At 43.1% G+C, this 15,227-nt stretch overlaps 1 protein-coding gene across 2 annotated transcripts in view; it reads right to left on the bottom strand.

The window, feature by feature from the left end:
* The window catches only part of LOC146185629 (cell adhesion molecule 4-like), a 280,393-nt gene that overhangs the window by 84,873 nt on the left and 180,293 nt on the right, over positions 1–15,227 (bottom strand). Inside the window, exon 1 of one of the 2 annotated variants that reach the window (XM_084606540.1) lies at positions 13,914–14,121. The exons of the other annotated variant lie outside the window; for it this stretch is intronic. Coding sequence (XP_084462666.1) covers positions 13,914–14,031 — 118 coding nt within the window. The 5' untranslated portion in view covers positions 14,032–14,121. Of the gene's footprint in view, positions 1–13,913; positions 14,122–15,227 lie in introns of those variants that run through there. 2 annotated transcript variants of the gene reach the window in all.

The following is a 15,227-nucleotide window of genomic DNA, read 5'->3' as shown; positions in this document are numbered from 1 at the left end:
CCAACCAACAGAGTGCGTGGTGGTCAGTGGCAACTCTAAACGGCTGACCATACAAATAGGCCCGAAATTTGTGTTACCGCCCACGCATTTGTAAGGCACTCCTTTTCACTAGTAGAATAATTCGTTCCGGAAGGAGACAGCATGCGGAAGGCGTAAGTAATCACCTGCACAAAACGCCTGTAATATCCGCCGAGGCCCAAAAATCAACGCACAGAACTCTTATCAGGGGAGGTAGGCAAAGCGGCTACGGCAGCATCTCGTCTGGATCCTTCTATGGCTTGTCGCTTCCTTCTTAAAATCAGCCAGGCTACACAGACGCTCACGTAAATGGCTTACGAGCGAGGCATCGCAAAGAGGGTGTACTTTATTTGCCTCTGACATGAACGGATCGGCGCGGTTGAAGCAGCCCAGTCTTCAGTTTCCCAAACATGGCGACGCTCTCATTTGGCCGCTGTGCTCGGGACTGTATAGAGCCAGCTCCGCCATCTCTTTTCTTGTACTGCTGCCGAAAGTTCCGCACAGCTGCAAACGTAAATCTTGCCGGGCGGTGACGGTAGCGTTGTGGTTTTCGAATCACATCTTGTAGACGTCTTCAAGTGCAAAATATACACTCCGCAGCTTACGCTCTTCGTTCCATACATTTCACGAAGCTACCTGGCAGTAGCTGGTCAGCCAGTTTAAAACGTCTCAAAGTTTTCGGCGTTGAATGGTGTGGGCGTATGGGGAGCACGGAAAAGCCTTGACTGGGCACTCAGAGGGATCTGATTGGTCTGGCATGCCGCCGGGGTCGTTATTGTTTGCGGTGGGGAGACAAGGTGGGGGGAGCACACGCGGCAGCTAAGCCGCTGGACTTGCAGCTCGCTGTGCACAGACGTTGTATTCACGATGTGTAGCTGGGAGTTGGAGGCACCCAAAAGTTCTTCGTACATAGGATGTACCCAGCTTCTTCACCAAAATGTAGAAGTCGGTAGAGCTATGTAAACAGATCTACTGGCACCAATACGTAAGCATAGGCAAACAAGGAACGGCTGGTCTAAGCGACACGGGAGCGAGCTAACTGATCGAAGAAGGGGAGCGCGCGTCAGTTTTCTGAGCTCGACCACACGACTGGCAGTAAGTATTTAACGTTAGGATAATATATTTATTTATTCATTCAACAATAGAGGCGAAACGTTACACTGATGTGTTGCGGAGGGAAAATATGAATTCATGAAATGTTTAGTCCTTGCGAAATATGGATGTATACTCTAGCTGTTTTTTTTTTTTTTTTTTTTTTTTTTTGAAGCATTAAGCAGTTACGGCTATAGCGAGTATTCTAAGCTTCAGCATCTTTCGGGCCTCCCTAGAATCGTCCAGTCAGGGAGAACCTTGCCAAATGCCAAAGCGGAGTGAATAAAATTCAAAGCTTTTTTTGATGTTGGGACATTACTTCACCTCATTCTAATCGAGAAACATCCTAAATGGATACCGCTCTTGAGACAGCAGTATATCGACTCCAAGATAACGCATATTGAGTTCATTATTGCATCCTCAACGGCACAAACTTCGCTAATTTCTGAAAAGAGCATGTTGCCTACTGTTACCACTTCTATTCTCGTCCTAATCTCCAGCGCAGTTGGTAGCACGCTATTTTGTCCGACAGCTATTTTGTTGAATTCTGACAGCGATGGCTATCATCAACAGCTTTTGAACGAAGGCACAAGTTTTACCGTTTCAGCAGAAAATCTTCTTGCAATGAAATTGCACAAGGACGGCCTTTGCACGTTTAGTGGGGCGTTTGTATCGACGGACACCCAGAAATAAAACGCTAAAAACACTTATTGTAATACTCTTCTCGCCTTATTTTGAACGCCCTTCTACGACGGCTTCGCCACGCCGTGTAAATGAATTAAACTTGTAGGGTTATTTCGCGCCAAAACCACAGGGCCCAGAGAAGTTACACTATACAGGGTGGGGCTAAGTGATGTCAAATACTAGAGGATGTTCGCCTTCCATTGATGCTGTGGTATCTCTCTTACTGTTGTATCATCTACAAAATGAAGTTCACTGAGATTTCTTAGCATCACTGAAAAGTAGCGTCAAATAATAGCTACCTCAATTCCTGTGTATCTCGTTGCCATAGCTTTCTTTAATACATTCAGTACAGAAACTACAGAAGCACTTTTAGGTCGAATAAACTCATCAGATTGCATCATTTTATACGGTACCGGTAGGAAGAAAAGCTCAATAACTAGAAATGAGAAAAGAAATATTTTTCTGGTAATTGCACATGTGGCGCGGAAAACCCTCAGCTACGGCCTCAACTCTGGCCAAGCCTACGCTTATACTAAACGTTCAGGTGCCGTACATTCGCAGCCAAGTGACTGTGAATATGGCATGTTGTTTCTTTGCCGCTCCCGGTCTCGTAGAGCATGTAAAGTCCCCGGGAGAAGTATACACCGCACGGGCTTTTTTTTTTTTTTTTTTCAAAGCTCTTTAGCATCGCTCGCTATCCTTGCTGACGGTTCAATGTTTGTGAATATTGAGATCGCGATGCCCTTTCAATTTCAATACATTATGGTCGCTGAGATTTCAAAATCAAGGTAATCTGTGGAACACAGAAGGACACACCTTGGGCAGTATATCTTCGACGGGTGCTGTAGCTTTATTGAGAAGTTAAAAATGCGACCTACCAGCTCGTAGAAACAACTTGAAGAATGCGCCGAGAGGTGCGGTATTTACGAAAGTTCAGTGGCCGCTATCTTAGAAGAGAGCCTTCGCTACCAGCGGTATATAATGCAAACAACATAGGCAGGCCGACTGCAGTTTAGTGGAGCAACCACTGCTGAATAACATACTTTTATGTTTCTCTCTCAGCTTGCATCCCGTTTCAAAAACGATATTTCGGGACGATAAGAAAAGTGGCACGGCTAAACACTCTCTAGGCTTCGAGAACTTTCGGTTGTCGATACAGTTCAGTTTCAGAGGACGGTACTATTCTGAAGTGAACTAAAAAAGTGTACAACATGTAGGCGTAAGCACATGCAGATTTGGTAGCACAAGAAAATATTATAGCACAAAAATCTCGTCATGGTTAGAACATAACGTTAAAAGTTAGTGACAAGTAAAAGCGCGATAGAATTTTAAACACAATAAGAAAACGGTATATTTAACATAACTACCTGAAGCTGACGGCGCAGATGTCTTAGAATAGAAGTATGTAGAAATCATTTTACAGTGGCAAATTTTATTCATAATATACGCTTAAATACAAGGGCATGTATAATAATAAAAGCATTGGGGCAACAGATGGAAAGTGATAACACTCCAAAGGTTTATGCTATAGTATTTTACTTCATTAAATAACGCTTTTGCCTGATTAGCACTATTTAATACTACAAATTATCCGAGGATAGGGCAATAGCGAAACAATCTTAGTGCGACTTTCACGGAACAATATGCCGGCGCGTATCACCTTGCTGTGGAAAGAAGAACGTTGATGCCGTATTTTATACGGATTCATTATTCATTAAATTTAGAATTGATTCAGCCTACAGTATCAGAGACAATCAACAAACGACTATTGAGAAATGCCAAGGAATTCGGTCCCAACCTTGACAAATGCCATCTCCACGCAGCCCACACAACGGCTCAGTACTCACGGCTCTTGTTCAGCCAGTGAGGTGATGGTCTGACGGCTTCATACAACGGGTGAGATGCGCGGTTGTGTCAACAAATAAAGACCAATGCCATAACACCAAATGAATCTAATATAGACCACGAATCTTGCTTTGTGCATGATAAGTGTATCGCCATGAAATGAAGGTAAAGGCACAAAACTGCTTCCATACGCGTGACGGGCAATAGGTCCTACTAACCCACTTTTTAAACGGCGTTTGAACAACTTGTTCAGGAGGCAAACACACAAGAAACACGCCGCATTTGTGCGGTCTGTTGCAGACATAAATGCAGCTGCGGAGGCAATTTGGCCCCACAAAACGTCGAAAAGAACCCTATTCACTACAGCATGCATCTATGAAAAGCGCCACAGAGGCTGAGCATAACAGCAAACAAAATTCGCGTAAAGTTTCTCACTCTTCGATTTAATCACGTGGATTACTAGGCTTCTAATGTAATTTGGCATGGCAGACAATGGTATTGCTGCCTTTGGTCTTCGGAGGCACTACTGCACATATATAAAATACGATTAAACCTTCCGTCTGTAGCGCATATTGTCGCAGCAGGAATGCATCATGAGATTTCATTTTACTCGTTCAATTCATAAGTCCCAACAAAGTGCAATAACATAGTGATTGACATGGAACCTTAAAGTGAAGCGAGACTAGAGCGTAGGTAATTGTTTACGGAGATTTCATGTTTAATTAAGTCATGCCAGCAAGTCAGCCGATCTCTCACTCCCACAAGCCGCTCGAGTTCACCCATGCTTGGTACACCAGAAGAAAGCGGAAAAAACAACAACAAAAAACTCATAATTGGGAAGCCATAGCGTTGGCTTAATGTTTATCGGATTTAACTTCCGAAAGCGACCCAAGCTATGAAAGACGCCGCAGTGCAGGGCTCCGTAAATATAGACTACCGAGGGTTATTTAACGGCGCACTGACATCGCACAGCATACGAGCGCAGAACTTTTCCCCTCCATCGAAAAGCGGCCGCCGCGGCCGGTAGTCGATGCCCAATTCTTGGAAAAAACGGACGAGCGCCCTAACCACCATGCCACCACGGCGGGGCCACTGCAGCATTAGTGCGCAGAGCTGAGAGCAGGAACACATTTCCAGTGCTTCTGATGCAGTCCAGGGGAGGTTTGTGCACCTTGACGCTCTTGGTTCGGGATTACATGGGTGTCTTAACTATACGTCTCCCATTATCATATACCTGCAGATTCTTCCCAATTTAAAGCAGTTGCAACGGCCAACTACAAGGTATAAGTAAATAGTTACAATTTATATTCTGCAATAAATAAGGCTTTACGCCAGATTGTGTATCGTCCTCTGTTAAAACATACTCTCCTTTTAAAGGGTCGATGTGCACATGCATATCGAAACATTGAATGCTAGTCTGAATGCTATTCATATTTGCGTGCTTGTTCAGTGGGGTATAAGGTTCGACTGGTGAGTACAAGTTCGTTTGTATAGTCGTGGATATGTAAAGCAAACTTCTACTTTTTTAACTGCTCAGCATTCTCTTGTATTATTTATTTGCCATTCAAATTATGCAAGACTCATTAGAATTCAATGCATGAACAACTCATTGTTCTCACATGTCTTTCGCTCTGGTGCCCTGCAGGGAACAACAATCCAGCTAAAAAAGTCCACTTGTCGCGCTATGATCTTAACCACTTTTAACTAGCGGCAATCACTGTTTTAGCAGGAAAGCGCTGCTGACAATGAATGTTTAATATAAACACAAAAACGATTTTTTCTTTTTGCCGAGAAATTAATTAGGAAGATTTACACGAATACAGCACCCCCAAACACAAGTTCGGGCCTAACTTATACACTAAAATAAGCTAAAAAAATTAATTTCTTCGACTTTTGCCTTAAAGAGGGTGAGTTGTTTATGCGATGAATTGTTGTGAAAAACTGAGCTGACAAAGTATTGCGGCAATATTTATATTTTCCTGCTTTTGAAGGAAAAAGATACATATCAGTAGGATGAACTTTAAGAAAGCCTTCGCTATTGTCTGCTTAACATTTTGGATCCACAAAATTCCTGGAAGGCTGGGTTTGCTTTACATATGCGATGCATCTCATAAAAGAGTTCGGGAACAAAAGAGAATTTTCTCACACTCCGCTCGCTTTCCCCTTCGATTTCGAACAACATCCGAGTAAAGCTGTCGTAGAAAAGGAAGTCTGAGATGTTTTCTTCATATTTGCTGCTACGCAAGACATTATGCATCGAAATTTGCCCTTCTAACGATTGCATTTCTTTTCATGTGAAGAATTTCGCTTTCGGCAATCTTTTTTTTTTTTCGTATTATAGATCTTTAACGTTCATTCCAACACTCTCAATAAACAACTTTTAGAAGTAGTAAGGCGGCCGCTTTTGATATCGCAGCTGATGTCTTGTTATCGATTTTATTGACGCAAGAAAGTACATAACCGAACCGTTCTTTTCGATGTACGCTTTTGTGCAGGTCCTTTATCACGAATAGACCAGGCCGTAATATTACAAGCTTCGCAGAATGAATTTTATATTAATGCGCTTATTTGTAAAGCTACAATTCGATAAGTATACATACAGGTTGTCGCAGCAAAATGTAACCAAGGTCTAAAAGATACTATGATCCCAAGGGCAGAGGCAGTTAGGAGTCGCCTATCTTAAGCTGCAGTGTTGTTTCGTTCGAGAATAAAATAAATTAGTAAAACCAATTAGCTCACTTTTTATTTATTAGTTCAGTAAAGGAAGTGTCAACTGAAAAGTAGTAGATCGCCTCAAAAGCGGATAGCTACGTTGTTTCCACATAGCTAGGATTTTGGTGGCATTATTTATTGCCTTTAAAAGAAAGCTGCCGCATGGCCAGCTGCTTCTACAAAGAACTTGCCCAGCGAGCACACAAATCTTCCCCGGAGAAAGCAGCTTTTTTTCATTAACGTTGTTTAATTCCCTGGGCAATAAACAACGTTATTAAGAAAAGCGGATTTTGTTATCTGGGACATGTTTCCAGACTTTGAAGTGGCGCCGAAGTCACGTGGAAACTTTTTTATTCCGCGAAGTATCATTTTCGAGCAGTAATCAATATTTGTTAACACCATGTTACATAACCTCAGGCATGACAGACACTTAGTAGGTAGCCGTTTTTAATATCAACATTTAAATGAACGCTTTGTCCCTCGAGTTATTAGTCGGTTCCTAAGACTGGAGCTCGTTGTGTATGAGACCTTGAAAGTTTGAAGGTTTGCCTATCGAATTCCGCTTCACATCACACTCGTAATATTAATTTATGGTTCAGAGCAACGTTAGGTGATTAGGCTTTACCAAATAATTTACTTTGAAGAGAAAATATACTTCACGCTAGAGCAGGCGGCTCGGTACAGCTCTTAGGTGGTTCCTTAGAGCAGAGCTCACCGTATATAAGACCTCGAAGGTTTGAAGAGTTAATTTCGCTTCATAATACACTGGTAAAAATACACAAGGGGAGGTCTCGAAGGTAGCCTATCGAGGGGACCTTGTGCCAAGACATCCGCAAGACTCATAGCCTAATTTATACAGCGGACTGGCAATGCAATAATAAAAAGCAGGAGAAGTGTACATATTGAGTACCGTTTATTAAACAAAATGTAATGGTGAAATGTACTAGTACATACCAGCGATCAAGACATTATAAACTATTTCCTCAACATAAAATAAGTGGAGGTCTAAAGAAAGGTAATGAAAGCAAAGGAACAAAACGGTTGTCAGGCGGGAAAGTAAAGGAAAGAAATAAAATATTTTCAGATCTTTATAGACTTATGCATAGATAAGAGTGGTGCAAAGAATGGAAGAAAGTTTGCCCACCGGTAATTATATGGTGCCTTCGGCTGACGGTACTCGTAGAGTTTTGTGCGTACTCGCGCGCTATGCCTATGCCCGGAAAGGAGTACATATATGGACATATAATATGGTGAGGCTTCCAAAGAAAAACATAAAATATTTTGCCTCTGCCCGTGCCACTAGGTATAACGGGCTTAACCCAATAGTAAGAAAAATGAATGGGGATTGCTCCAATAAAAAAAAAATAAAATAAAATAAAAAGGGGAAAAATTTAAAAAAAGATTACAGTCTAATTTGAGAAAAATGTATGCAGGTGTTAACAAAAAACAAAAACAATAAACAAAATATTTTAATTTAGTCATAAGCCCTACAGCGATCTATATTCTGCGGTTCTTTTAGGACTGCATCCATGCAGTATAGATAGGTTGCAGATTTGATCGCCGCTGCATTTAGTACGACATTCTAGTATCCCAAATTTGAAAGCCGTTTTGAGTCTAACAACACCTAGGCTGTTTGGAACATACGTTTCCCTTTCTAAAAACGGTTAAGCCGTGTACAAAGTACTCGACGAGATGCAAAGAGACATAATGCATTAGTCCGTGGGGAAAGCATCAAGATCAAATTCTCCGAAGTAGTAAAGCTTCCATAAATGCAACAAAAATAAAGCTTTTTCTCTACAGAGACATTTGCACCTTCTAAAAAAGAGAACAAAAAGACGGAAGAAAAAAATTATCTTATAGTGTACTAGTTGTTTATCTTCCCTGACTGTTTTTGAGCATTTAGGGTACGGAATTAGGGGTTTATGTGAAAACAAGTAAAGCCGTCAGTAAAAGCACTCACGTAGCGTTAAGTCTTCTGAGGGGCCTCTCAGGTGTCTCAATTGCTCGGTGGAAACATAAGATAAGTGCAGCGAACTTGTGGGGCCTACACAAACTTCACTAAAATAAATTTTATTTTACTGACTCGCCCTCGACGAAGGCGCAGTGCTTTCGCATAAATTGCACTCAGACTCTCCATACCTTGTTCGCTGTGTGCACGGTTGCATTCACCAGTAAATAGCGAGCGTGATCATTTACAAAAGACACGGCTATCGCAATTTTCGAGAGACATCTTCTCTATGGTGATGAAAAGAAGAACCCTTGGAAGAATTTTTTCAGATGGCAGTAAAGAAGGAGGACACTTTTTAGAGGTAAAATAGTATGTCGTTGAGTTCGAGGCTACCATCAATCATAAAAACAGATTTCTCACTGTTACTATAGCAAAAATATTTTGAGTGATGAACGTAGTCTCAAGCTACATCAAACATTTGTGCTTGCAACAAGCTGTAGTATTGTGAACTTCTGCCATATCCGGCAAATGAATATTGTGCAATGGAAGTAATTATATCAGCTTATTGCTGTCTTGAGCTAAGTCTAGACATAAACACGACATGACTGATGCTGCGTCAAAGACAATTTACGTGGCGTGCGCACTGAGCAGAGTGAGTCTGAGGTAAGGGCGAAATTTAAACAACAAATGTTCAGAAATTTCACAGATTTTGCTGCTTACATATAATTACCCTATTTGTTTTCATGATGCAAGGCTCCTTCATTGATTGCACGGCAGAAAATTACTGAATGACGGTTGTTGTATCACGTGGCAAATCCTAGAACCCTGTAACTGTAAAAGTTTGTGCTGATGGCGAGCACTACAACACCTCTTAAGAAAACGTGCTTCTTAAAAGTCGCGTATGAGTGTGTGCACTGACGGGAAAGATAACGAAAGGACGTTGTATATGCTCAGGCCTCTGACGTTTTATTGGCATTATTCAAAACAATATTACTCACGACTGATCCAATGACTTAAATAATGCAAGCAAGAAGGCAGAAAGCATAACTGTTACTCTACCCTGGCAGAAATGTACCTTCTTTAAAACACAGTACAAATATCGACACTTACTACATATTACTACCTTCTCTTGTTCATTACTTTGATGTAGGAGAGCGGTTTCTATTCCCTAAACAAACTAAAAAACTAAATGATCAATACAGGACTAAAATGGTAAAGGACATATTTGTAGTATCGTTAAAAGATCGAACTCCTACCTAATCGAGTAAGAGTCGCAAACTCCAATCAAAGTATAGTTATGAAAGTAACAACACTTTTGGTAGATGCGTAAACTGCGCGAGAGGGAAGCACTGAAGGAGAGTGTGAAAGAAATTGAGAAAGAGGTTGCCGCAGTTTAGGACTCCGAATGAATTTCGGCCACCCGGGTCTAATTAACCTCCACACTGCACAAAGGCGTCTTTCTTACTTCGCGTCGACAGCATGGCGGCCTCGTCGACCGAGATTCGATCCCGCAACCTCGAGCTCAGAAGACGAGTGACCGAATGACCTATAAGAGCGCGAGAACTTCGAGGTAAACATTACGGGGAGAGGATTAACTATGCACACGTAGCAAGTGTGCCTTATTTTCTGTGGTTGTGTTTACCTCTTAAGATAGCTTGGTTTGAAGCCAATGCCTCTCTTGCTTCGTAATTACCACTGCGTTCAAACCTGTATGCAATGACCAACACATTGAGGGCGTCGACTGTAAACCCAATGACCTGCATAGTATCTTAACCCATTAAGGATAAGCGTGACCCTATGGTCACGGTAGTCGGCAGGAAGCTTCCCGGATAATGGAAAATTAAAAAAAACTCCTTGAAGGTGCCATCTACAGGCTGCTTGATAGCTTAATGTCTGCTTTATTAAAGCCAACTGACAGGAGTCATCAGTTCTTCTCTGGAAGCTGTCCGGAAAGACGGGAATAGTGTTAATATGAGAGGCGCATCTATACGCAGCGCCCGCAAGACAAAAAGTGACTATTTGCAGATTTATAAAAATCATTAGGAGGATGAATATACCAAGGTGCAGCCCTTGTATATATACGCGACCATCTCTGAATGTTTGAGAGAGATCGATGTATATTTATTCTATCTACGAGCGCAATATTTTTGTCGTTGCCATATGATCGCGCTGGGCCTATACTTTTCATATCGGTGTTCTTTTGGCTCGTACTGCTGCTGGAATGTTCCCGCTCTGATCATTTGTTACTTTTGTTACTAAAGTGGTTGACATTTGGTAGAAATAGGGTGTATAGTGTGTGTTTCAAGACGTTAATAATGCATACCCTGTAAGGTATGAATTTTATCAAGGCAAGAAGAGGAACCCAGGAACAGCTGTTGACTGCTGAAAATGGCTTTGACATGGTGCTGCGTCAATTCTAACGCCGCGTAAATTTACAAGGAAGTCGAGACTTCCATTATTATTACTTTTTCACCATGCATAACTACCATACCACTACAGAGGAATGGCGGCGGCCAATGTTGGCATGCCGTTATGATGTATAAATACGTAACATAGCCGCTGTTTTGCTCAACAGTGCCACTCAGCTTCATGTCGAACGCAAAATGCACACCACTATCGCATATGCTGGACCAAGAACCCAAATATCTTGGTAGACTAACGGCACGGAAGATTGCTGAAGTCCTAAATGGCGCACGTATGACGAAGCTGCCTACCTTTGAAAAGGCTAGAAGGTGGGATGGGCACAACTGCAGTAGTGTGCCCAAAAGAAACATACTGTGACATTCACATGTTCTTTGAATGAATAAAAGCTGACCACTGCAAATGAGTGCCTGACTCTTCACTAAATAGATTTTTAATTGTGCTTCATTTCTTGCAATGAAACTATATCGCTCCCTATCGCTTTCCAGTAGCCTAAGGGCCCATCGTAACCATATGGCTACGGGCTGTACTTCAAAACCTGACAATCCAACAGTAAAATATAATGCAAATAAATAATATGTGTGAATGAGAATTAAAATAGGCCATTTAATTTAAGAAAAGTAAGTGAAACAGAAACCAGTACCTAATGGGTTAATTTTTCTTATATATCATATTTACCACACTAAATAAATGTCAAATTCTTTTAACAGATCATACATTTGGCGTAACGTTTGCTTGTTTTTTACAGTAGGAGCATTATACTACCCTAATTGTGGATTTCGCCGGTTAGGTTGCGAAGACTTCTTCGAGTGATTACTAAAAAAAAAAAAAAGGAAAAAGAAAAAAAAACTTGCAGGCATTTGGTTCCGAACCTAGGCTGCAAAATATATCATCATCATCATCATCATCATCATCATCATCATCACCATAATCATCATCATCATCGGCCTGACTATACCCATTGCAGGGTGAAGTAATCTATAAGCTTATATATATAGCTTTGCTCGCCACTGCGGTAGGCCAATTCCGATTTTTTTTTTTGTCCTTGTGAACCGGCGCTTGAAGTTCTGCAGTTCTGGCACCATAGCATGTGACAATACCGGCTGCCATGGTGAAGAAGTATGTCATCATAGCGTGCTGTCAGTAGCTGGTTTCTGAACTTGTTGAAACCTCAACCATTCATACCGCGCTTTGGATGATGTCATTTTTACCGCCGTCATCTCGTCGGACAATGAAGAGCTTAAGACATTAATTAAGTCTAGCTTCTGATAAAAATAGCCAACAGCACTCCTTAAATGCTTATCAAGTCAGGACGGGGATAATTAAAGCTAAACAAAGCCAATTTTTGCCAGTCGGATGCAAAATTAGGCACCTGCTTGTGCATTCTTCGTTAACCAAGCTAAACCGCCACGCTATGGTTTGCTTAATGAGTACCCCGGCTTTTGTTTGAAAAAGTTACTGAGCGAATTGATACCGATTCTTTTTTTTATTTTGGCTAGAAAACAGTCGCTAAAGGAGAGCGTAACATTACGTGATTGTTTAAAGGGGTGTTTTCCCCCTTAACTACAAGTTGCTAGCAAAAGAGTATTGTTCGCACTACGTACACCTCATAAGGTTAAATCCTCAGGCTATCCTGCGACTAGTTTCTAAATTTAGTGAATGCTACTTGCGCTCTTTGCGCTCTACAAGCTGCATTTGAAACCCAGGTATTAACGTGTGACAAAGAAATAAATTGTCATCTTCTAGTGACTTCACCTGCGTTTTTTTTTTTTTTTTTTATTAAGAGCGCAGTTCCCAGTTCATCTCATCTGGCAATGAGTGCAGCTGAGAAAACAGTGATCGCATGACGGGTAACTGCTGCTAACTATCCCGGACGGTTTATTTTTGCAACTTTTATGCGCGTTGTTAGGCATAAAGTTAGTCGTTTCTAGACACACTGGAAGTTTCACGTTATGATATTCAGGGATATTTGAGGGGACAAACGCCTTGGTAGTACATAAAATTACTGTATGCAAATGCCTTATAGGGTAATTTTTTCCTTTTTTCAACGCGTTTTTCTTTCACTGCTCTTTATGAAAAGCGACTAGGTTCTATTCTTGCCATCGTGGCTGCTTTCGATGCAGTTTCTCTTCTCTTCTTTGCAAGCGATCGGTGATACATTGACTCACCTGCTTTTCAGGCTGAATTGCTATTTGATGTTTGCTCATACTCGTATGGGGAAATTGTATGCTGAACCTCTATTTCACATGGCTATATTTCTGACGGATCTTGTGACACGGCTTAGCGTGAACGAATGTGTGAATTTGTATCTTTCCAAATGAGCAGAGTAAGAGAAGTGACACAGTCGATTTCCGTTCAGACTCGAGATGTATAATAAAAAAGAACCTTTTTAACTATCCCACGTCCTCAAAACCATGCCAGAGGAAGAGGCCCCGAAAAATCCTTTTTTCGGGGCCTGAAAACAAGACATTTGTTTTATCTGCATACTGCATATCTATTCACAAAAACAACTGCTTTATGCATACCTCTAGCTCACGCGTTTTTATTTTAGTTTTTATTTGTCGCACAGAGTTTGATTCAGCAGGGGTAAATAGCTCCGTAGAGTGATTTGACAAAAAGATCAATCTGATGTCCTTGGTTACTTAAGTACCCAGGGATGAGAAAACGTCTAATCACAAAGTCTCCGTATGAGACACACGGGATGACATGTCGATGCACGCGTCGCCATTGAACCCTACTCAGCTCGCCAGTATTTATTGCGCGATATCTTCCTTTCAGACGGCAGTATCGCTCGTTTGCTGGTATGGCAATTTCGCCTTTTGAATCACTAAGTACACTGTGATGTTTCTTACGCCTCGCTTGAGGTCAAGACGATGCCTGCCAGACTACACGCCGTGCGCATCGCTAATGAGCTAAAAGGCTCTTTGTTTAGTATGACGTTTGTATGCAGCAAGGACCAGATCGATAGCGCTGTGTACAGAGGCAGCGTAAACCGACTCGTCAGCAGCGGACGGCGTAGACTGATGGGGCGCCGCGCCGAAATCTATTCGCCAAGCCAAAGGGCATTAAGCTCGCGTTAGGAACCTCTTCAGGCCGGCGCATTCATCGGACATCGGACGATGCACAAGAGAGAAAGAGCGAAGAAAAAAGGAGGAGCTAGACCCGAATGTGGGACAAGGGAGTGTTTGCTCACCCATTTGGACGTCGCGCTGGTTGCGTCGGAGAGCGCAGCACGAGGAAGACGACGAGCTGACGCCGTGAAAGCCGAGACGCCAGAGAAGCAAGCACAAGGTCCGGTAACGTAGCAGCATGGGCGCTGGACAGAGCCGCCCGCCAACGGGACAACGGGATGCTCCGCACTCGAGCGGCGACGGCACTCAAGTGGACCACCACCAGTCGAACCACAGGCACCACCTCGTCGACGCTGGCACGTAAATGAGAGACGCACGACGAAGAGCGAGCAGAAGAATGAGACGAGGGGGAGAGAGGGGGGAAGAAGAGAGAGTGAAGCGCGAGATTCGAGAAACAAAGTAACTGGCGAAAGAGCCTGAGTCGAGAGGCAGGCAGCGAACAGCGATGGAACGACAGTCTCCCTCAAAAAGCACTAGGCTTGGGCAGCGATTGCGGGAAGAAAGAAAGCGCGCCCGCTTGCAACTTCTTTCTAGTGGTGGGCCAGTCCTCGTTCACTCCCGTAAACGCACTGAACGCCACGAGAGAGACAGAGTGGCTAGACGGAGGAGAAGGGAAGACGCTTATGTCTTTACGCGCTAATCGGAACGTGGTTGCATGCGCACACTCGGCACCGGTTCGTACAACTGACAGCGGCGACCTGTGCGCAGTGAAGGAGTGCGCCGGTGATCTGCGTAATTATGTGGCGATCAGTTGCCGGTTTTCCGAAGCGGAGCGCGCACGCAATCTGCCACTACTGTTCCTCCTGCTGCCAGTGCTTTCGCTACTGCGTCCGTCGGTTCGGCGGTCTCCGGCAAAAGAAGTCTTGCTGCCGACGGCTCATTGGAGCGATTGTGGCACCGTGTACGTGTGCGTGCGTCTATGCCAGCGAGCGAGCGCGCGCCCAGAGAGAAGGAATTTGAGAATTCCGCACAAAGTAAGCGAGCGGCCAAAGCAGTCAGTGCACTATCAATGTGTTTGTGTGCGCGACGGTGGAGGTTACGGTCATTAGTCCTCGCCGAGATGCAGGGAAACGACAGATGGCAGGGAAGTTCTTAATAAGGGTCGCATGAATTGATTATCAAGTGAAAATGATCGCGCGCCGGCGGTTCCGGGAGGAATGGGTGGTCTCGAATTAAGAATACTGCATCGGCGGAAGTGGAAGAAAGAGCAAAATGGGGACGGGAACGAAGGAGGAGGAAGCGAAAGTAGAAGCAAACGTCAGGAAGGGAAGGGGCGCAGTAAAGGGAACAGGCTGCGAGGGGAAGTAGTCAGGACAGAGGCGAAATGAAGGGCAAAGAGGGAGTGAGAATGGCGGGAAAGGGTGGAGAGGAGTGTG

This window comes from Amblyomma maculatum, chromosome 6 (genome assembly GCF_055883805.1).
Source record: "Amblyomma maculatum isolate TAMU_Amacu chromosome 6, ASM5588380v1, whole genome shotgun sequence".
Taxonomy (NCBI): domain Eukaryota; kingdom Metazoa; phylum Arthropoda; class Arachnida; order Ixodida; family Ixodidae; genus Amblyomma; species Amblyomma maculatum.
The sequence above is the reverse complement of the archived record's forward strand: the minus strand, read 5'-3'. Positions and strand labels throughout refer to the sequence as shown.